The sequence below is a fragment of the Hypanus sabinus genome, chromosome 4, assembly GCF_030144855.1.
Source record: "Hypanus sabinus isolate sHypSab1 chromosome 4, sHypSab1.hap1, whole genome shotgun sequence".
Taxonomy (NCBI): domain Eukaryota; kingdom Metazoa; phylum Chordata; class Chondrichthyes; order Myliobatiformes; family Dasyatidae; genus Hypanus; species Hypanus sabinus.
Window position 1 is genome coordinate 184011052 of NC_082709.1, and position 21741 is coordinate 184032792.

Consider the following 21741-nt stretch of genomic DNA (forward strand, 5'->3'; position numbering starts at 1 on the left):
ATTTAATGTCAGAAAAATGTATACAATATACATCCTGAAATGCTTTTTCTTCACATCCTTAAATCCTTGAAATACATGAGGAGTAAAAATCTTTGTGTTATGTCTCTGTCTAAATGTGCAATGTGCAATTATAGTAATTTATAATAAATATTATGTATGACAGGATAGTCAATATAACATAGAAATTCAGTAGCGCCAGCATGAATTAAGTAGTCTGATGTCCTGGTGGAAGAAGCTGTTCCGGAACTTGGCTTTTATGCTGTGGTTCTGTTCTAGCTGTGGCAGCTAGAACAGTTTGTGGTTGGGGTGACTTGTGTCTCCAATAATCCTTCGGGCCCTTTTTACACACCTGTCTTTGTAAATATCCTGAAGAGTGGGAAGTTCACATTTACTGATGCGCTGGGCTGTCTGCACCACTCTCTGCAGAGTCCTGCAATTGAGGGAAGTACAGTTCCCATACCAGGCAGTGATGCAGCCAGTCAGGACGCTCTCAACTGTGCCCTTGTAGAAAGTTCTTTGGATCTGGGGGTCCATACCAAAACTTCTTCATCCGTTTGAGGTGCAAGAGGTGCTGTTGTGCCTTTTTCACCACACAGCTGGTATGTACAGACCACGTGAGGTCCTCGGTGATGTTTATGCCGAGGAACTAAAGCTGTTTACCCTCTCAACCCCTGATCCATTGATGTCTATAGGGGTTAGCCTGTCTCCATTCGTCCTGTAATCCACAACCAGCTCCTTTGTTTTTGCGACGTTGAAGGAGAGGTTGTTTTCTTGACACCACTGTGTCAGGGTGATTAATTATTCTCTGTAGGCTGCCTCATTATTATTTGAGATTAGGCCAGTTAGTGTAGCGTTGTCAGCAAATGTAATTAGCAGATTGCAGCTGTGGGAGGCGACATGGACATGGGTATACAGAGAGTAAAGGAGGGGGCTTAATACAGAGCTCTGAGGGGCACCTGTGTTGAGAGTCAGAGGGATATCGGCTTGGATTTTCAAAAGGCCTTTGCAAGGTGCTACACATGAGCCTTCTAAATAAGATATTAGGGCACGTTATAACAGGAAAGGTACTAGCATGTACTGTATAGAAGATTTGTTGACTTGCAAAAGAGAAACCATGGGAATATAGCGGACCTTCTCTAAGTGTCTGCTGGTGACTGTTGCTCTTCCGCAAGTTGTATCAGCTACTTCTCAAGTTACATGTCAATGATCTGGATAATGGAATTGATGGATTTGTGGACAAATCTGCAGATAGGTAGATAGACAAGTAGTGTTGATGAAGCCTGGAGTTGACGGAAGTAATTAAACAGATTAGAAGTATGGGCAAAGAAGTGACAGATGGAATATTGTACAGAGAAGTTTTTGGTCATGTACTTTCATAGAAGGAATATAGACTATTTTCTAAATGGGGAGAAAATTCATAAATCAGCAGTGCAAATGGACTTTGGAGTTCTCGTGCAGGATTTCATAAAGGTCAACTTGCATGTTGAACTGGTAGTAAGGAAGGCAAATGTAATGTTAGCATTCATTTTGAAAGGATAGGAATATAAAAGCAACCCAAGGAATGCCCTTTTCTCACTGTTACCATCAGGTAGGAGATACAGAAGCCTGAAGACACACACTCAGTGATTCAGGAACAGCTTCTTCCCCTCTGCTATCCGATTCCTGAATCAACTTCGAAGCTTTGGGCACTACCTCACTTTTTTAATATACAGTATTTCTGTTTTTGCACATTTTTAATAATCTATTCAATATACATAATTGATTTACTTGTTTATTTATTATTATGTTTTATGTATTTTTTCTTTCTGTCTGCTAGATTATGTATTGCATTGAACTGCTGCTGCTAAATTAACAAATTTCATGTCACATGCTGGTGATAATAAACCTGATTCTGATTCTGAGAATTTAAATGTACGGCTACATTTAGAGTATTGTCAGCAGTTTTAGTCCCCATACATAAGGAAGGATTTGGTGGGAGTGGAGAGGGTCCTGAAGAAGTTTATAAGAATGACTTTGGGGATGAAAAAGTTAACATATTAGGAGCATTTGATGGCTCTAAGACTGTACTTGCTGGAGTTTGGAAGGATGGGTGGGGAGATCTCATTGAAACTGATTGAATATTGAAAGGACTAGGTAGAGTGGATGTGGACAGGATGTTTCCCATAGTGGGTGAGTCTAGGACCAGAAGGCACAGCCTCAGAATAAAAGGACCTCCCTTTAGAACAGAGATGAGGAGGAATTTCTTTAGCCAAAGGGTGGTGAATATGTGGAATTCATTGCCACAGACAGCTGTGGAGGCCATGTCACTGGGTATTTTTAAAGTGGAGATTGATAGGTTCTTGATCAGCAAGACCATCAAAAGTTATGGGAGAAGGCAGGAGAATGGGGTTGAATGACATAATAAATCAGCCATGATTGAAGGACGGAGCAGACATGATGAGCTGAATTGCATAATTCACCTCTTGTGTCTTTGGTCATATGAATCACTGAGTGTGGATCTTCAGACTCATGTATCTCCTCCCTAGTAAATTGAAAATTGCATGTCTCCGAGGCTGAAGTTTCTTTGTGATAGATGGTGCCTTTTTGATGCTCTGCCTCTTGAAGGTGTCTTTGATGGTGCAGAAGGTTGTGTCTGGAATGGAACTGGTTGAGCTTACAAGTTTCCGCAACCTCTTGTGATCCTGTGCATTGGAGCTTCCATTCCAAGCTGTGGTCCAACCATATACCCAAGAGATCCTGACATCTTGGGTAACATCTAGACCTCTTGAGCAACAGAAACAAAATGCTGGAGGAACTCAAAAGGTCAGGCTTGACTTGCTGAGTTCTTCCAGCATCTATGTGTGTATATGATGCAACTAGTCATCACATTCCAACGGATGTAACCTGCACTACACTGGTGAGACCCTGCGTAAGTTGGGGGACTGTTTCATCAAGCACCACCACTCCAGAAGCAGAATTTCCCAGTGCCAACCATTTTAATTCTGAATCAGGTTTATTATCACCGGCATGTATCGTGAAATTTGTTAACTTAGTAGCAGAAGTTCAATGCATTACATGATCATATAGAAAGAAAAAATAAATATATCAATTACATTAAATGTATACATGTAGATTGAATAGATTAAAATTGTGTAAAACAGAAAATATATATATTTTTAAAAAAGAAGTAGCGTTCATGGGTTCAATGTCAATTTACGTATCAGAGGGCAGAGGGGAAGAAGCTTTTCCTGAATCTTTGAGTGTGTGCCTTCAGGCTTCGGTACCTCCTTCCTGACAGTAACAATGAGAAAAGGGCATGCCCTGGGTGATGAGGGTCCTTAATTATGGACATTGGCTTTCTGAGGCACTGCTCCTTGAAGATGTCTTGGGTACTATAGAGGCTAGAATCCATGATGGAGTTGACTAATATTACGCCTTCCTGTAGCTTCCTTCAATCCTGTACAGTCGCCCCCATCGCCCACACCAGACAGTGAAGCAGCCTGTCAGCATGCTCTCCATGGTACATCTATAGAAGTTTTCAAGTGTTTTAGTTGACAAAGAAATCTCTTCAAAATCCTCATGAAATATAGCCACTGTCTTGCCTTCTTTGCAGCTGTGTTGATGTGTTGGGAGCAGGGAGCTCTTGACCACCCAAGAACTTGAAATTGCTCACTCTCTCCATTTGTGATCCCTCTATGATTTGTATTCCCATTCCCATTCCCACATCAACATATTGGTCCATGGCTTCCTCTTGTGCCACAATGAGGCCTTTCTCAGGGTGGAGGAGCAACACCTCATATTCCGTTTGGGTAATCTCTAACCTAATGGCATGAATATTAATTTCTCTTTCCTGTAATGCTTTTCCCTCACCCATCCTTCTTCGATTCCACACTCTGGCCTTCTACTTCTTCTCACCCACCTATCACCTCCCTCTGGTGACCATCCGTTTTCCCCTTCTCCCATGGTCCACATTCCTCTCCTATCAGATTTTTTCCTCTCCAGCCCTTTATCTTTCCTGCCCACCAAGATTCAACTCTCACATACTTGCTAGTTCTCCTTCCCCTCCTCCCACCTTTTTATTCTGGCATCTTCCCTCTTCCTTTCCAGTCCTGAAGAAGGATCATGGCTTGAAATGTTGACTGGTTAGATGCTGCCTGACCTCCTGAGTTGCTCCAACATTTTGTGTGTGTTACTTCAGATCTATAGAAATTTTCAAGTTTACTTGGACTTTCAGAAGGCTTATTCAGCTGCTGAATGAGCCTGTGGTATTACAGGAAACGCACTAGCATAGACAGCAGGTTGGCTGACTGGAAGGAGATAAAGAATTAGAATTAAGGAGGCTTTTTCTGGTTGGCTGCCAGTGACTAGTGCTGTTTCATGGGGATAGGTAATGGGACTGCTTCTTTTCAGGTTACATGTTATGATTTGGATGGCATAATTGATAGCTTTGTGGCTAAGTTTTCAGATGATACAGAGATAGGTGGAGGAGCAGGTGGTGTTGAAGAAGCAGGGAATCTGCAGAAGGACGTACAAATTTGGAGAATGGGCAAAGAAGTGGAAGATAGAACATAATGTAGGGAAATGTATAGTCATGGGCTTTTGTAGAAAAAATAAAGGTACTGTATCATTTCCTGAAGGTTAACTTGCAGGTTGAGTCAGTGGTATATCTGTGGAATTCATTGCCATGGATGTCTATAGAGGCCAAGTCACTGAGAATATTTGAATTGGAGTTTGATAAATTCTTGATTAGTCCGGGCATCAAAGGCAGGAGAAAAGGGAAAAGGCAGGAGATTGGGGTTGAGGAAGATAATAAGTCAGCTATGATGGAATGGTGGAGCAGACTCAGTGGGCTGGACAGATCTCCTGAGATGTTGATGCCTAGGAATTTGTGGCTGCTCACTCTTTCCCCGCTGACCACTCAATTAGCAGTTGAGTGTGGTCTCCTGATTTCCCCTTCCTGAAGGCCACAATCAATTCCTTGGTCTTATTGGTCTTCTGGCAACACCACTGCACCAGCTCGTCTACCTCATTCATTTTATACCTTTTATATCTACTGGAAGGAGTAGGCAGAGCCTTGGTTTAATGAATTCAGGAGGATGCATGTCAGGCAGGGTGGTACTGGAGCTTCACCAGCTGTCGTCTGAGTGGACATTCAGAGTGCTGATCTTAAGGCTTTAGCTCTTCAAGGCTTCAGCAAAGAGAGGCTTCACTCGGGAAGAAAATCTCAAGTTTTTTTTTCCTTCTCTTCTTTATATCTACTCAGCTAGGTAGAGATGCCAGGCAGGCGGTATTCCACTTGCAGGATGTGGGAAGGCAGGGAGACCTCCAGTGTCCCTGATGACCACAAGTGCGAGACGTGCATCCAACTGCAGCTTCTAACAAACCGCGTTAAGGAGCTGCCGTTGGAGTACCTCTGTGGCCATCCCTCTCAACAACAGGTATATTACTTTGAATACTATCAGGGGGGATGACCCAACAGAGGAAAGTCATAGTGGTTGGGTCTTGGGCACTGAGTCTGCCTCTGACTCAGATGAGAAGGGGAAAAGAAGACACACACTGTGGTGACAGGGAATTTGTTAGTTAGAGCGATGGACAGGAGGTTCTATGGGTGAGAATGAGATTCCCACATGGTATGTTGCCTCCCCAGTGCCATGTTCTGGGATATCTCGGATTGAATCCTCAGCATTCTTAAGTGGGAGGGTGACCATCCAGAAGTTGTGGTCCATGACATGGGTAGGATGAGTGATGAGGTTCTGCATTGGGAGTTTAGGGACTTGGGTGCTAAGCTAAAGGGCAGGGCCTTGAGGTTTGTGATCTCAGAAATTCTACCTGTGCTACATATTAGCAAGGCTAGAATGAGGAAGATTATCCAGCTTAATACATGGTTAGGGAGTTGGTGCAGGAGGGAAGGCATAAGACTTTTGGATCATTAGTCTCTCTTCCAGGGAAGGTGGGATCTGTACAGAAGGGATGGTTTGCACCTGAACTGGAGGGGGACGAATATGCTTGCAGGAAGGTTTGATAACGCTGCATGGTGGGGTTTAAATTAGAGTTGCAGGGGTATGGGAACCAGAGTGCCAGAGCAGTTAGTGGAGAGGCTGTGGAGGCAGAATTAGGTAAGACCTCAGACAAAGCTAGGATCGATTGATTAGTGAGCTTAAGGTAAAAGAACCTTTAGGGGAAGAGTGATCATTATATGATCAAATTCACCCTGAGATTTGAGCCAGGTGTATCAGTATTACAGTAGAGTAAAGGGAATTGCAAAGGCATGAGAGGGGAGTTGGCCAGAATTGATTGGAAAAGAACATTGGAAGGGATGACAACAGAGCAGCAAATTACAAATGTCACTCCACTCTTCAAGAAGGCAGAAGAAAGGAAACTATAGGCCAGTTAGTCTGACCACAGTGTTTGGGAAGATGTTGGAGTTGGGTATTAAGGATGAGGTCTCTGGATACTTGGAGGCACATGATAAAGTAGGCTGTAGTCAGTATGGTTTCCTCAAGGGAAAACCTTGCCTGCCAACTATGTTGGAATTCTTTGAAGATGTAACAAGCAGGATAGAGAAAGGAGAATCGGTTGATGTTGTGTTCTGGAATTTTCAGAAAGCCTTTGATGGGCGCCACACATGAGGCTGTTTAACAAGCTATGTGCCCTGGTATTACAGGGCAGATTCTAGCATGGTTCAGGCAGTGGCTGGTTGGCGGGAGGCAAAAGAGTGGGAATAAAGGGAGCCTTTTCTCACTGGCTACCAGTAACTAATGGTATTGTACAGGAGTCTGTGTTGGGACCAATTCTTTTTGATTTATATATGAATGATTTTGATTTTGGAATTGATGTTTTTTTTTTGCAAAGTTTGTAAATGATATGAAGATAGGTGGATGGCAGGTAGTTTGAAGGAAGTGGAGAGGCTACAGAAGAACTTGGACAGATTAGGAGAATGGGCAAAGAAATGGCAAATAACTGGCAAATAAATGGCAAAGTGTTGGGAAGTATAGTGTCATGCACTTTTGTAGAAGAAATTAAAGAGTTGACTATTTTCTAAATGGAGAGAAAATATAAAAAACTGAGATACAAAGGGACTTGGGAGTCCTTATTCAGGATTCCTTAATGGTTAACTTCCGGATTCAATCTGTGATGAGGAAGGCAAAATGCAATGTTAGCATTTATTTCAAGAGGACTAGAATATTAAAAAAGGATGTAATGTTGAAGCTTTATAAAGCACTGGTGAGTATTGTGAGCAGTTTTGGGCCCATATCTTAGAAAGGATGTGCTGTAACTGGAGAGGGAACACAGGAGGTTTTTGAAAATAATTCCAGGATTTGATGGCTTGTCAGAAGAAGAGCAGTGGGAATTCAGTGGAATTCAGAAGAATGAGGGGTGACCTGATTGAAACCAATCGAATGGTGAAAGGCTTTGAGAGAGTGGATGTGGAGAGGATGTTTACTATGGTGGGAGAGTCTAAGACCAGAGGATACAGCCTCAGAATAGAGGGGCATCCTTTTAGAACAGAGATGAGGAGGTATTTCTATAGCTAGAAAGTGGTGAATCTGTGGAATTCTTCGTTACAGGCTGCTGTGGATGTCAAGTCTTTATGTATATTTAAGGCAGAGGTTGATAGATTCTTGATTGGTCAGGGCATGAAAGGATATGAGGAGATTGGGGCTGAGAGGAAAACTGGATCAGCTATGAGTCTCGATGGGCCAACTGGCATAATTCTGCTCCTATACTTTACGGTCTTATGGTCTATACTACTCTGAGCTGTTCCCACATTCTTTGGACTCACTTTCCAGGACTCTTCATTTCATATTTTCAATATTTATTTCTCGTGTATTTATTGTTATGATTTTGTTTTTTCTTTTATTCTTTTTGTAATTGTACAGCTTGTTGATTTTTGCACATTGGTTCTTTGTCAGTCTTGTTGTGTGCTTTTTTTCATCGATTCCATTGTCTTTCTTTGTACTTACTGTAATTCCTGCAAGAAAATGAATCTCGGGGTTGTAAATGGTAACATCTATGTACTTTGATAATAAATTTTTCTTGAAATTTGAAGTTTATTCTCTTGTTCCTGAACCTCTGGAGTGAGAGTTGAGCCTATGACATTGCAGCACTGAGGTGTGGAGAAAGAAAGTTACCCTCTGAGCCAGTCTGTCATCCCTGTTCATTTCCGTCTTTTCTGTTGCAGGAGGAGAGCAATCCGCATCGATACGGCTCAATACTGATGAAGTGGAAGATAAAGTAAGTATGTTTGCCTCATAATTGCTAACACTGTAAAATATAATTTGCCTTGTGGCATCTCCGAGACAGTCTCACTTCAGGGATCTGCATTTCTTGCATTCCAATGGACCATGTTGGAAATAATTAGAGATGTTTCCTTATGAGCGTAGACCCTCCTAATATTGACAACTTGTACCATGCTTTCTTCTCCCTATTCCCATTGGGCAGGTGGCACAGAAACCTTAGATCCAGAACATCAGGTTCAGGAACAGTTCTTGAGCCTACAACCATCAGGCTCCTGAACTGGTGTGAATAACTTCACTCACCTCAAAACTGAACTGATTCTATGACCTACAGACTCACTTTCAAGGGCTCTCAGTGTTCTTGTTTTCTTTTCATTTATCCAGATTGTCTTCTTTTGCACATTGCTTATTTGTCAATTTGTGTACAGTTTTTCATAAATTGTATTGCATGTCTTTATTTTCCTTTAAGTGCCTGCAAGAAAATGGATGTCAAACTAGGATATGGTTGCATATACATACTTTGATACTAAATTTATTTTGACCTTGATGTCCTTTGTAAATGTTCTTGATGTATCACTATTGACAGTATGGACCTTCAGGATGATCCATTGAATGTTACAATGGAGAAGGGGGTCTTGGCTCTTAAATAGTTTCCCAGATCATTTGTTTCCATTCCCTTCTTTCTTCAAATCTCTGTAATTTTTTCTTTGTTTTATCCAATCTTCTTCATATCCTCTCTATCACCCTGCACATTTCATATCCCGGATCCTCAGAATAGATGATCTTCCGTCAAGGTTTGCAAGAAGCAATTGGAATTAAAGTTATTTTTGTCAAAGAGTTGGGACCAGCTCTACAACTCCAACTAGAAGCCCTCCTGAATCTGGTTACTTGGTCATTCTCCTTTCTGAAAGATCGTCTTCAGACCAATATTTCCCCCCCTGACAAGGTCTGACTGCTTTTGGCATTTGGATGATGTGCTTATAGGCTACATCTTTATGTTCAATAGTTCAATTGATTGTCAGAGAATGCATACAGTAGACGGCCTGAAATTCTTAGTCTTCACAGACATCCATGAAACAGTAGAAAAACCCCAAAGAATGAATGATAGACTGTTAGAATCCCAAAGGCCCCTTAAATATTGAAATGTGTATGTTGTTAACACAAACACGTTTCAATAATCAAGGTATAAGATTCAAGATTGTTTAATGTCATTTCCAGCGCACAGATGTAAAGGAGAATGAAATAATTGTTAGTCATAACTGATGCAGCACAAATTAAACACAAAAAGATAAAGAACACCATAAGAACTATCATCATCATTATGTGCTGCGTCAGATGACATAAGCAATTACAGTCGGATGACCATGATTGTTCTTGGCAAATTTTTCTACAAAAGTGGTTTGCCATTGCCATCCGCTGCACAGTGTCTTTACAAGACCAGTGACCCCAGCCACTATCAATACTCTTCAGAGACCGTCTGTCTGGCATCTGTGATCGTATAACCAGGACTTGTGATATGCACCAGCTGCTTATATGACCATCCACCACCTGCTCCCATGGCTTCATGTGTCCCTGATCAAGGGGCTAAGCAGTTACTACACTTTGCCCGAGGTTGTCCTGCAGGCTAGAGGAAGGAAGGAACACCTTGCATCTCCCTCTGTAGAAACATATCTCCATGCCACACGCAATAAATATAAATACAGAAGAGAGCTTATCAACATCAATTGAATGTGTGTCCATAAAGTGGCGCTCGGCATAGGAGTGTCTGTACAGAAGATAACTGACAAGAAATGATAAAGTAGTGGTCATTGACTGTGAAGGGGTGGGTTAGTGGGTGGAGATGTTGATCAGCCTTACTGTTTGGACAAAGTAACTGGTTTTGATCAACACGTACGACATGCTGGAGGAACTCAGCAGGTTGGGCAGCATCCGTTGAAACGAGCAGTCAACGTTTCGGGCCGAGACCCTTCGAAATGTTGACTACTCATTTCAACGGATGCTGTCCGACCTGCTGAGTTCCCCCAGCATATTGTACGTGTTGATTTGACCACAGCATCTGCAGTGTACTTCGTGTTAACTGGCTTTGAGTCTGGTGGTCCTGAATAGTATGCTACATAGCTTCTTCCCTGATGGGAGTGTGACAAGTCTTTCATGAGCAGGGTAAGTGAGATTACCAGCCCAGTTCTGACTCCTTTCTGTATATATGACATGTGTATGTACGATACGACAGCCCAGATTGGAGGCGGGAGCCTATTTTGCTCACACTCTGAGATGTTCTTGCCCTTTCCAGAGCACCAGAGCCTTTCACTGTTTCACTGTTTGGTCAGTTTACACCATCCCAGATAGACTGGAAAGACAGAGTGTTGGGATCTGGGACGAGAGATGGATTCACTCATTCTCCGCGAAGGCCACTCCACTCTCTCTATGATGCTGAGGCTATGAAGATTGCCCTGTCTGTTGTGCTCTGTACCCAATCATATGATGAGCTGATAAGTGGGCTGGTCCAGGGTTCAGATCTGAGGACTCAATTTTGATTCAGAATGTCATTGTTTGCTTCAATTGTTTCCATGTTTTGTGTTTTTATCCCCTCTTGTGTATCAGGTGTAGGTTTTTCTTTTTCTTTTTATTCTTTTTCTACTTTAATTGGGTTCTTTTGCATTTCCTGCTTTGTGGCTACCTGTGAGCAACAAATCTCAAGGTTGTATAATTTATGCATTCTTTGATAATAAATGGACTTAGAATCTTTGATCTTTGTATGCTGTACTGTGCCAAAGTCTTAGGCACGTGTATATAGTTCTATTGGTCTACACAGAGTGAGTTTGTAAATCTAGCGGGTGCAAAGAACGTTGGTAGCGGTGAGGATGGATCCTCACAGGAGAGGCGGGAGATGGAGTACCAGGGGTGGGGGGTGCTGCGGGTGCAGACATACCCAGCCCTGAGGCACCAGACAAGGCCATTTCATTCCAACCAGTTGGTTTATTAATCGTTACAGAATGTCTCTCTGGTGCTTCCTGTTCCCTCCCCTCTCCCTTCCCCTTTTCCCAGCCACGACTCCCGTCTCCCTGCCCCCATATCAGAATCAGGTACATCATCACTCACATATGTCATGAAATTTGTTTTTATTTTTGTGGCAGCGGTACAGTGCAAAACATAAAATTACTACGGTACTATGCAAAATTCTTGGGCACCCTATATGTGTAGTTCTCTTCAGCCTCCTCAGAGAGTAAACACATATGTTTCAAATCAAGAACGTAAGAACATAAGAAATAGGAGCAGGAGTCGGCCATCTGGCCTGTTGAGCTTGCTCTGCCGTGTAATAAAATCATGGCTCATCTGGCCATTGACTCATTTCCACCTACCCGACTTTTCCCTATAGCCCTTAATTCCCCTGCTATGCAAACATCTATCCAAGCTTGTCTTATTTACTGAGGAAGCCTCCGCTGCTTCATTGGGAAGAAAATCTCACAGATTCACCACCCTCTGACCCCTGTGACACACTGCTCACCACTGATCGGCAACCATGTATCCCAAAACTCTGCTTTCTATTAGTTAACCAATCCTCTATCCATGCTAATACATCACCCCCAACTCTATGCATCCTTATCTTACGGACAGGTCAATTTATGTTTCACCTTATTGAATGCCTTCTGGAAATCCAAGTAAGTAATGTCCATCTGTTCCCCTCTATCCACTGTGCTCATTATATCCCAAAGTACTCTAGTAAATTTGTCAAACAGGACCTGTCTTTGCTGAATCCATACTGCATCTGCCTGATGGATCTATTTCTTACCATATGTCTCAATATTTCTTCTTTAATGATCGCTTCAAGCATTTTCCCAATTACAGATGTTAAATTAACTGGCCTCTAGTTACCTGCCTTTTGCCTTCATCCTTTTTTGAGCAGTGGCGTGACATTTGCTGTCTTCCAGTCCGCCGGGATTTGCCCAGAGTCCAGAGAATTTTGGTAAATTATCACCAAAGCTTCTATTATAACTTCTGCCACTTCTTTCAGTACCGTGGGATGGATTCCATCAGGACTTATCTATCCTCAGGCTCACAAGTTTGCTCAACACTACCTCTTTAGAGATAAGCTATTGTATCGAGGTCCTCACTTCCCATCGCATCCATAATGTCTCTCTTTGGCATGTTAGATGTGTTCTCCATCATGAAGACTGACATAAAATAGTAATTCAAAGCCTTGACTATTTCCTCATTAACCAATATCCATTCCCCCTTCTCTTCCTCCAAGGGACCTACATTCACTTTAACCACCTTTTTCTGCTTTATATAATTATAAAAACTTTTACTATCCATTTTTATACTTTGTGCAAGTTTATTTCATAATCTGTCTTCCCTTTCTGATGAGAAAGTACCTTCACAACATCTTGAATCAAGTGTGGATCAATTGGTACCCAATCTGTCTTCAAAAGGTTGTATCCTGCTCCAAAATAGGCTTGAGCATGTGGGGACAGCTGAAACATGGGCTGCACAATCCTGGCAAATATTAAGCACTTTGAGACCATAAGATCAAAAGTTATAGGAGTATATTTTGGCTATTCAGTCCATTGAGTTGGCTTTACCATTCAATAATGGCTGATTTTTTTGAACCCCATTCTTCTGCCTTCTTCCCATAATGCTTAATGCCACTAATATAGAACCTATCAAGCTCTGCCTTAAGTACATCCAATGGTGTCCTCCATAGCCCTCAGAGGCAACGAATTCTACAGATCATCATTCTCTGTCCCTTTATTCTGAAGCTGTGCCCTTTGGTCCTATGGTGTCTAGCCTAGAAATTCAGTATCACCAGGATATATATGGTGTTGAAGACCACATTAACAACCTTTTGAGTTCTCTGTAAATATTCATGAAATTTGGTTTTTTAAAAAAAGTCACTTACCCCTGACATCTCCTCTGTACCTACTTCCAAACACTTTTGAAATGTGCCCTCTCATACTAGCCAATTCAGCTAGCTGGGAAAAAGCCTCTGACTATCCACACGATCAATACCTCTCATCATCTTATACACCTCTATCAGGTCACCTCTCATCCTCCGTCGCTCCAAGGAGAAAAGGCCGAGTTTACTCAACCTATTCTCATGAGGCATGTTCCCCAATCCAGGCAACATCCTTGTAAGTCTCCTCTGCACTCTTTCTATGGTTTCCACATCTCTGAATAACAAGAGCTGGCAGATGACAAGTGGGGAGATGAAAATGAATAAGCAGATGGAAAAGAGAATTCTTCCCAGGCTTCCACCTACTTTTCTGAGATTGTTTGCGTTAGCACACTAGATGCTTTGAGACACCTGTCTCTGTCACTCTGAATACGGGGATCTGAGCCCAGTGCCCTCTCAATTCTCCCACCTCATGCCCCTCTGGAACAGTATTCACCCATCTCTCAGGACAGCCTGGGGTGTGGTACATTACCATAATGCTGTTACAGCATCAGTGACCCAGACTCAGTAGCAGTCGCTGTCTGTAAGGACAGTCCTGTATGTTCCTGCAGGGGTTTCCTCTGGGTATTCTGGTTTTGTCCCAGATCCCAAAGACGAATGGGTTGGAAGGCCAGTTGGTCACACTGGGGTAACTGGGTGGCCCTGGCTCATTGGTCTGGAAGGGCCTGTTCCGTGCTATATCTCTAAATAAAAATAGTGTCAGAAGGGAAAGTGGAAATAACAACAGAGGTTGGGAGGGATCTTCCACTGTGTCCACTTGTTCAGCACCTTCCCCCTTGCTCAACATTCCCATTCGCCCCCACCCCAGCACTTCCTTATTGTGCTGCACTTTCCTTCCCTATCAGATTCCATCATCTCAGAATCAGAAGCAAAGGTCAAAGTAAATTTATTATCAAAGTACATATATGTCACTGCATACAACCCTGAGATACATTGTCTTGAGGCATACTCAATAAATCCATAGCATAATAACCATAACAGAATCAATGAAAGACTACCCCAACTTAGGTGATTAACTAGTGCACAAAAAACAACAAACTGTACAAATACAAAAAGGAAGAAATAATAATAATAAATATATAAATAAGAAATAACTGTTGAGAACATGAGATGAAGAGTCCTTGAAAGTGAGTCCATTGGTTGTGGGAACATTTCAATGATAATGCAAGTGAAGTAGAGGGAAGACCCTGGTGGTTGAGGGATAATAACTGTTCCTGATCCTGGTGCTGTGAGTCCTGAGGCTCCTGTACCTTCTTCCTGATGGCAGCAGCGAGAAGAGAGCATGAACTGGCTGGTGGGCATCCCAGATGATGGATGCTGCTATCCTACAACAGCCTTTTGTGTAGATTTTCTTAATGATGGGGTGGACTTTCCCCGTGATGGACTGCGCCATAGGTTTCTGTGCTTCTTATTATGGCTTCTTCTCCCTTCCTTTCCAGTCCCGATGAAGGATTCAGGAAAAAAAGTTGACTGTTTATTCCTCCCCATAGATGCTGTTTGACCTGCTGAGTTTCTCCAGAGTGTGTTCTCCTCATTCTCCTGTGTCCAAGTGAATCAATTCCTAACCTATTAATTCTTTCCTAAAATCAGGTCCCCACATCCTGGTAATATCTGTATAAATTTTTCTGCAAAGCAAGCAGGCATATATGCAGAGATATGGCACTTTGTTTTATCAGAGGAGCTTTTCTTTGGCAAAGCAGCGAGCATTGGTATCAGAATAATATTTATTATCAGTGAACTATGTCACGAAATTTGTTGTTTTTTGGTAGCAGTACTGTGCATAGATACAACAATTACTATAAATTGCAAAAATAAATAAATAGCGCATAAAAAGGATAGTGTTCATGAGTTGATCGACCATTCAGAAATCTGATGGCGGAGGGGAAGAAGCTGCATCTGAATTTATTATGAATCTTCATGCTCCTGTACCTTCTCACTGATGGTCGTATTGAGAAGAGGGTCCTTAATGATGGATGCCACCTTTTTGAGGCACTGCCTTTTAAGAAGTCCTTGATGGTGGGAAGCTAGTGCCCATAATGAAGCTGGCTGATCCCCTGCAGTGTCTCCTCCACACAAGTTGGTAATGCACCTAGTCAGAATGCTCTGCAGTGTATATCTGAGGTTGTAGCCATTTATCATCTCTGCCTATCATACCTCAGCATCAGTCGCTATTCCCATTCTCCCCTCCTTCATCGGCCAGCTCTCCACCCCTTCCCCTCACCTCTTCATAACGGCCATCACCCCTCTACTGCCCATTTCCTTCCACAGATGCCGCTGACCTGCTGAGTTCTTCCAGCGATATGTGTGTTGCTCCAGATTCCAGCACCTGCTGCCTCTTGCGTCTCCAAAACTGCTTCATGGCCAGTGAAGTACTGATGTGCAATCACTCTGGCAATACAGGAAACACAGCCAGCACTTAGACTTTGTAAGTAGCAATGTAATCATCAGTAGTTCAGCTTTGGGATCTGATTGATGAATAAATATTGGCTTGGGACACCAGGGGGAAATCTTCTGCTCTTCAAAGTAGCACCAAAGGAACATTCCAATCCGTGGTAGATCAGACTTCTATTTAATGTTTCATCCAAGACAATAATCTTTCAGTGTAGCAACCTTCTCCATTGGTACAATGCTTAGATTCAGACTCATTTATTTCTCACGTACAATGTACAAAGTACAGACTACATTTATTATCAAAGTATGTGCTGAGCATCGAAACACTTGGTGAAATGAATCATTTAACAATCAGCACAGTCTGAGAATGTGCTGGGGACAGCATGCAAGTGTTGCCAAGTGGGAGAAGGTGCGAAGGAGTTCGACATTTTGCAGTTTTGTATAAAGAAGTGATTGAGAATTGTTAAGTTCATCTGCATTCAGTAGAGGACATTCTTTTAAGGTGGAAACTATAAGGGGGAATGTGCTAGGTGTTTTTACACAGAGAGTGTGTGGAATGCCCTACCAGGACTGGTGGTATAGGCAATTACATTAGAGACATTTATAAAACCCTTAGACAAGCACATACTGCTGGTGTCTAATGCAACAATGGAGGTCTTCCTTCTCTGTCTGTCCATACTGTGGCACATAGGTATGGAAGGATTCTTCATTGCTGTTTCGGTAACAATTTTGTTTGACCAGTCAGGATTGTTAGCCCTGAGCTGCACCCCCAAACCTGGAGGACCAGTGGGCCACCGTTAGTCTGGCCTCTACCCTGTGACCTGTTTGGCATGGATCACCCTACCAAGGGCCAAAGCATAAAGCCCTGACTCTAGCCAGCATAGTCCTCCAGGTCTTTGAGATACCCAAGCCTCTAAACCCTACGAGAAGGTTAAGGTCCTCTTAGAGGTAGATAGGCACATGGATGAAAGAAAAATGGAGGGCTATGTACGAGGCATGGATTAGACAGATCTTGGAAGATAAAATATAAAACAGTCCAGCATAGTACGTGCCTTTTGGCCCACAATATTGTGCTGACATTTTAATCTGCTCTAAGATCCATCTAACTCTACCTTCCCATGGAAGGATTCTTCATTGCAGTTTTATTTGACCAGTCAAAGTTGTTAGCCCCGAGCTGAACCCTGAACCTGGAGGACCAGTGGACCACTCTTAGTCTGGCCTCTACCCTTTGACCCATCTAGCATGGGTGACCCTACCAAGAGACCAAGCACAAGGCCCTGCCTCCAGCCCACATAGCTCTCCAGGTCAATGAGGCATTCAAGCCTCTAAACCGCCACAAGGTTGTGATAAGACTAGTTTTAACTGTGATGAAGCTTGTGATTAACTTAAGATTTAATCATCGACAAGCCAGTGTTCATGAAATCCATTGCTTAGCCTGATCCAACAGCTCCGGGACAGAATGATTGGAGTAACAACTGAATGTCGAACAGAGAACAGTACAGCACAGGAACAGACTCGTCAGGCCATGACGTCTGTGCCCAGCACGATGTCAAATTGAACCATCTACTGGCATATGACCTATATCCCTAACTGCTCCTGGGCTTGACTAAATGCCTCTTAAATATTGCTGCTACATTTCTTTCCACCACATCTCCTGGAAGCATGTCACTGGCACCTCTCAGTCCTGATGAAAACAGAGTTGAGGAGGAATTTCTCAGCCAGCGGGTGGTGAATCTGTGGAATTCATTGTCACAGGCAACTGTGGAGACCGTCATTTGGCACCATGGTAACGTAGTGGTAAGCATGACGCTATTCCAGCTCGGAGAGTTCTGGAGTTTGGAGTTCAATTCCGATGCTATTCTGTATGAAGTCATTGTGTCTCTCTACATCTTCCCCATGTAATGCACGGGTTTTCCCTGGGTCCTCCAGTTTCCTCCCACAGTCCAAAGACATATCGGGTAGGTTAACTCATCATTGTAAACTGTCCAGTGATCAGATTAGGATTAATCGGGGTTGTGGGTTTGCTGGGGTAGGGGTGGATCCAAGAGCCAGAGGAGCGTACTGGCAATGTGTCATTAAATAAATAATTAAATAAACATATTTAAAGCAAAGGTTGATAGGTTCTTGATTAGTAGTGTTACGTACCCCGTAACTGGGTGTCTGACCAGCAGAGAAAGAAGAATCCGTTGGAGTCTGGTGGTACCAAACTAAAGGTGTTTATTAGTAAACTACACAATACTGTATCAAAAATGCAAATATACATATAAAACAAGTTGGCAGTAATAAACCTAAAAGTGTAGGAATAATAACAAGCAATAATAAACAAGCTCTATTGATGTCTAGGGGTAAATGAATTGTCATAGATAAGTATAAAGTTCGGTTCAGTTCATGTGTGCTGAGGTAGTGATGGTTGTTGTGTTGTAATCGTTGGGGAGAGAGAGAGAGAGCGAGAGATTAGGCAGTTGCAGCAGGCAAACCTTCTGTGGTTTTCTTAACCCATTGTGTCGTTGTGGTCATTCAGTTATGACCCCTCCGTCCTTCAGCTAGACCGTTCTTCTGTGGTGGACTCGTCACTCTGGCATGAGTGGACACACACACAAGTCCCCACCGGCCCTGCTGTAACACTGTGAGCTTTATTGACCGATCTCCTGATTTGGTCTCCGAAACCCTCACCTTTCTGTGGGTTCCCAACACTCAGTCAGTGTCCACTGGTGTGTCTGAAGGGTGTCTCTCCAGATCTGTCTTTTATCCCTACCTACAGGATCTCAGCTATCCATCAACTCTAAATGACCGTGTCCATCAAATCAGGCCAATCCTGCTGTCTCCTGAGGAATGTTAACGAGCAAAGTAAAGTCCTTGTAGTGAAAGATAAATAATCCAGGAAGAGTCAAAATACAATAAATCAACTCCCTCCCTCTTATCTGTAGCAGATGTTCTTGCCTGGACTTCATCTCTCTCTCTCAGTAGCAGCATAGCAACAACAACAGTTCGTAGTTCTCGGGAGGGGGGGGGTTGGGGAATGGTTAACTCTGCACCCCATTTTCCATCAGGTCTGTTCATCACTCATAACAGTAGGGGGAATCAAAGGTTACCAGGCGGAGGCAGGAGAATGGAATTGAGAAGGAAAATAAATCAGCCATGATGAATGATGGATCAGTCTTAATGGGCTGAATGGCTGAATATCACTGCTTCTATGCTTTATGGTCTAATTGTAAAAAATGGTCTTGCAAATCTTCTTTAAAGTTTTCCCCTCTCACCATAAAGCTGAGCCCTCAGGTAAGTGACATTTCCAATCTGGATATCAGACCTTTGACATTCTGTCCTATCTATAGGGGCAGTAAATTGCATAGTGGTTAGTGTAATCACTTTACAGTGCCAGTGATCACTGAGTTCTGCTACTGTTTGTACGTTTCTCCATAACTATGTGTTATTCCTCTGGGTGCTTCAGCTTCCTCCCACATTCAAGAGATGTCTGGGTCATGGTTAGTGAGTTGTGGGTTATGGTTAGTGAGTTACCCCACTAAGAACACGGAACATAAGACATTACAGGGCAATAGGGGTCCTTCAGCTGCTGATTGTGTTCTGACCTATATAAACCTACTCCACGATCAGTATAACCCTTCCCTCCCTCACAGCCCTAAACACCCCAATTTTTGTACATCCAATTGCCTATCTAAATGTCTCTTAAATGTCCCTAATGTATCAGCCTCTACCGCCACCTCGACAGTGTATTCCAGGCATCCATCTCTCTGTGTAACAAAACCTACCTTTGACACCTCCTACTAAAACTTGGAACACAGGACACAAAAACATTACAGCACAGCACAGGCCCCTTTGGTCATGATGTTGTCCTGATCTCTTAACCTATTCCATAATCAATCTAACTCTTCCTTCCAACATCGTCCTCCATTTTTCCTATCATCCGTGTTCCTATCAAAGAGTCTTTTAAATGTCCTTAATGTATCTGCCTCTACCATTACCCTTGGCAGTGTGTTCCACACATCCACCACTCACTGTGTGTAAAAAAAACCCTCTGAAATCTGATATGTTTTTTGACTAATCCATTTTCTAGTCTAGAGATTGGAACCAATCCCTCATCTTTCTTCAGATATGGCAAATTATCCATCAGGATTACATTAGTATTAGATCATAGATCCATACATTAAAGGAACAGGCCCTTTCTGTTATGTTTTGTAACTTCAAAACTTTAAACTAAATCAAAGGAAGGCACGGGAATCCAGAACGCAAATCTAACTTTGTGTTTTAGTGAGGTGCACATGTATTACGTAATAGCATGCTGATATAGGCAATTACTGAAATATTAAACACACAACACTCCACCCTGCTGAGCTATAAACTCCAAATCAACAGAGAATTTGTCTCAACTGTACACATATTATAACACAACTACTATATACAGACATCCACAGTGCAGTAAATTTTAAATTGTCCCTTTCAGGCCTAAAGATTTAATCACTGTGGAGGATTTCTCACTCTTCGGAGATAACGTCTTTCCTGACAAGGGGGATCGCTTTTCTTGGCAGGTGAGACGTGTCTGTGAAGCAAACCCAGATTCTGGGGTTCTGTAAGAATTGACTATGAGACTGCAGGAAGAGGTTATAACAGCTGTGGGCACTTCTCTTCTCCTTTTTCTTCTTTCTAAGATGTGAATCTTGACCTTGGGAAGGTGCATTTAGTTCACTGGAATATTCTCTTATTAATCCTTCTATTGATCTCTTTACAATCTGATCTCTCCTCTTGGTTTCCTCATCCACATCATCTGATGAATCCCCTGTTTTGTATCTCCATTGACTCCTTTCCTTTAGGCCAACCATTCATCCAGCTGGGCTTTGGTCTTTGCATCTATTTTTACAAGCAACTTTTTGTCTCCCACTTGAAATTCATGCAATAACTTTAATGCACACAGAGTCGATTCATTCTTTATACTCACAAAAGCTGAATGCTTGCAACTTTCCTGAATATCCTTGAACTCCCTTCCAGCTTAAAACATAACTACTTTTTGCAAGTAACTGCCTGATGAACATATCAGAAGCTTTCTCAGATATGTTGCCCACAAAAACTGTTGTAGTTGGCCCACTACTTTCATCGCTTTCATGATTCCTCTGAGCAGCATGGTCCTTCCTTACTCCAATACACTTTCCAACCAGAAGCACAGAGGTTGGCATCCGCATCTGTTTGTCCTATGTTGGGCAATGGTTTATGGTGTATAGTATAGAGACAGTTGTGGCATTATCAGGTACCTTTCTTAATTCACTTTCAGTTTACTTTATTATAGGAGATGTGGCATGCAAATGGCGGATTGATTTCTAACCGTAATACAATTTGTTCAACCAGGCTGCTTTCTGTTTAGATGCAGCAATTTTGTTCATGCTCACTTTTATTCCTGACTGCAACTCGATTGTGTCTCTGTCTGCAGTTTCCATTGTTACAGCAATTTCAACTGCTCTTTTAAATGTGAGCTGTGCTTCAGTTAGAGCCATTTTTAAATGCTTTCTTTTAAGATTCCACAAACAATCTCCCATGGCATTTTTAAGACCATTACCAAACTTACAATGCTCAGACAATCTCTTCAATTCAGCCATGTATGGTGAAATTAACTCCCCTTCTTTTTGATTCCACTTATGAAACGAAAAGTGTTCTGCAATCAACAATAGCTTTGGTTCTAAATGTTACTGCATCGCTTTTGCAATACCAGCAAACCTCATTTCTGGTAGTTTGATTGGAGCAGTTAAATTTCAAAGCGAACTGTTTTAAACCCAATGCACTCTACAAAACTGGTACTAGCTTCTCATTGGCTGTTTCATTGTCTTCAAAATACTGTTCAATTAGCTCAGTATTCATATTCCAGTTATCTTTTATGTAACCAAACATGTCTATCTTTCTGATGTAGCAAGCCATTGCTGTTCTTCTTTAAAAATTATTATCATCACTCAGTACTCACTCTTTATGAACCTATGAATTCTTCCATGTCCTGCCTTTTTAAAACACTTGCTCACCTCCGCATGTGCTGAGCTGCACTGTAATTTTAAAAATTCGATGTTCCGCGCTGTGCTTTCCTTTTAACTTAGTCGTCTCGCCGCACTTCAACAGGTCAGTAACTGTTTCAGATTTGTCTTAAAAATACCTCATCATCACTGTTATGTTTTTTAACTTCAAAACATT

General features: G+C 42.3%; 1 protein-coding gene across 50 annotated transcripts in view; it reads left to right on the top strand.

Annotated features, from left to right (window-relative positions):
* LOC132393562 (uncharacterized) overlaps positions 1 to 21741 on the top strand; it is a 266331-nt gene that overhangs the window by 31391 nt on the left and 213199 nt on the right. For 18 of the 50 annotated variants that reach the window (XR_009511947.1, XR_009511938.1, XR_009511969.1 and 15 more), the window contains 3 exons: positions 8162 to 8214; positions 15436 to 15592; positions 20018 to 20102. Coding sequence is in view for 5 of the 50 variants with exons in the window: in XM_059968987.1 (XP_059824970.1) it covers positions 8162 to 8214; positions 20018 to 20102 (138 nt within the window). In the remaining 45 variants the exon portion in view is untranslated. The remainder of the gene's footprint in view (positions 1 to 8161; positions 8215 to 15435; positions 15593 to 20017; positions 20103 to 21741) is intronic. The other 32 variants (XR_009511964.1, XR_009511965.1, XR_009511980.1 and 29 more) reach the window with 3 other exon arrangements.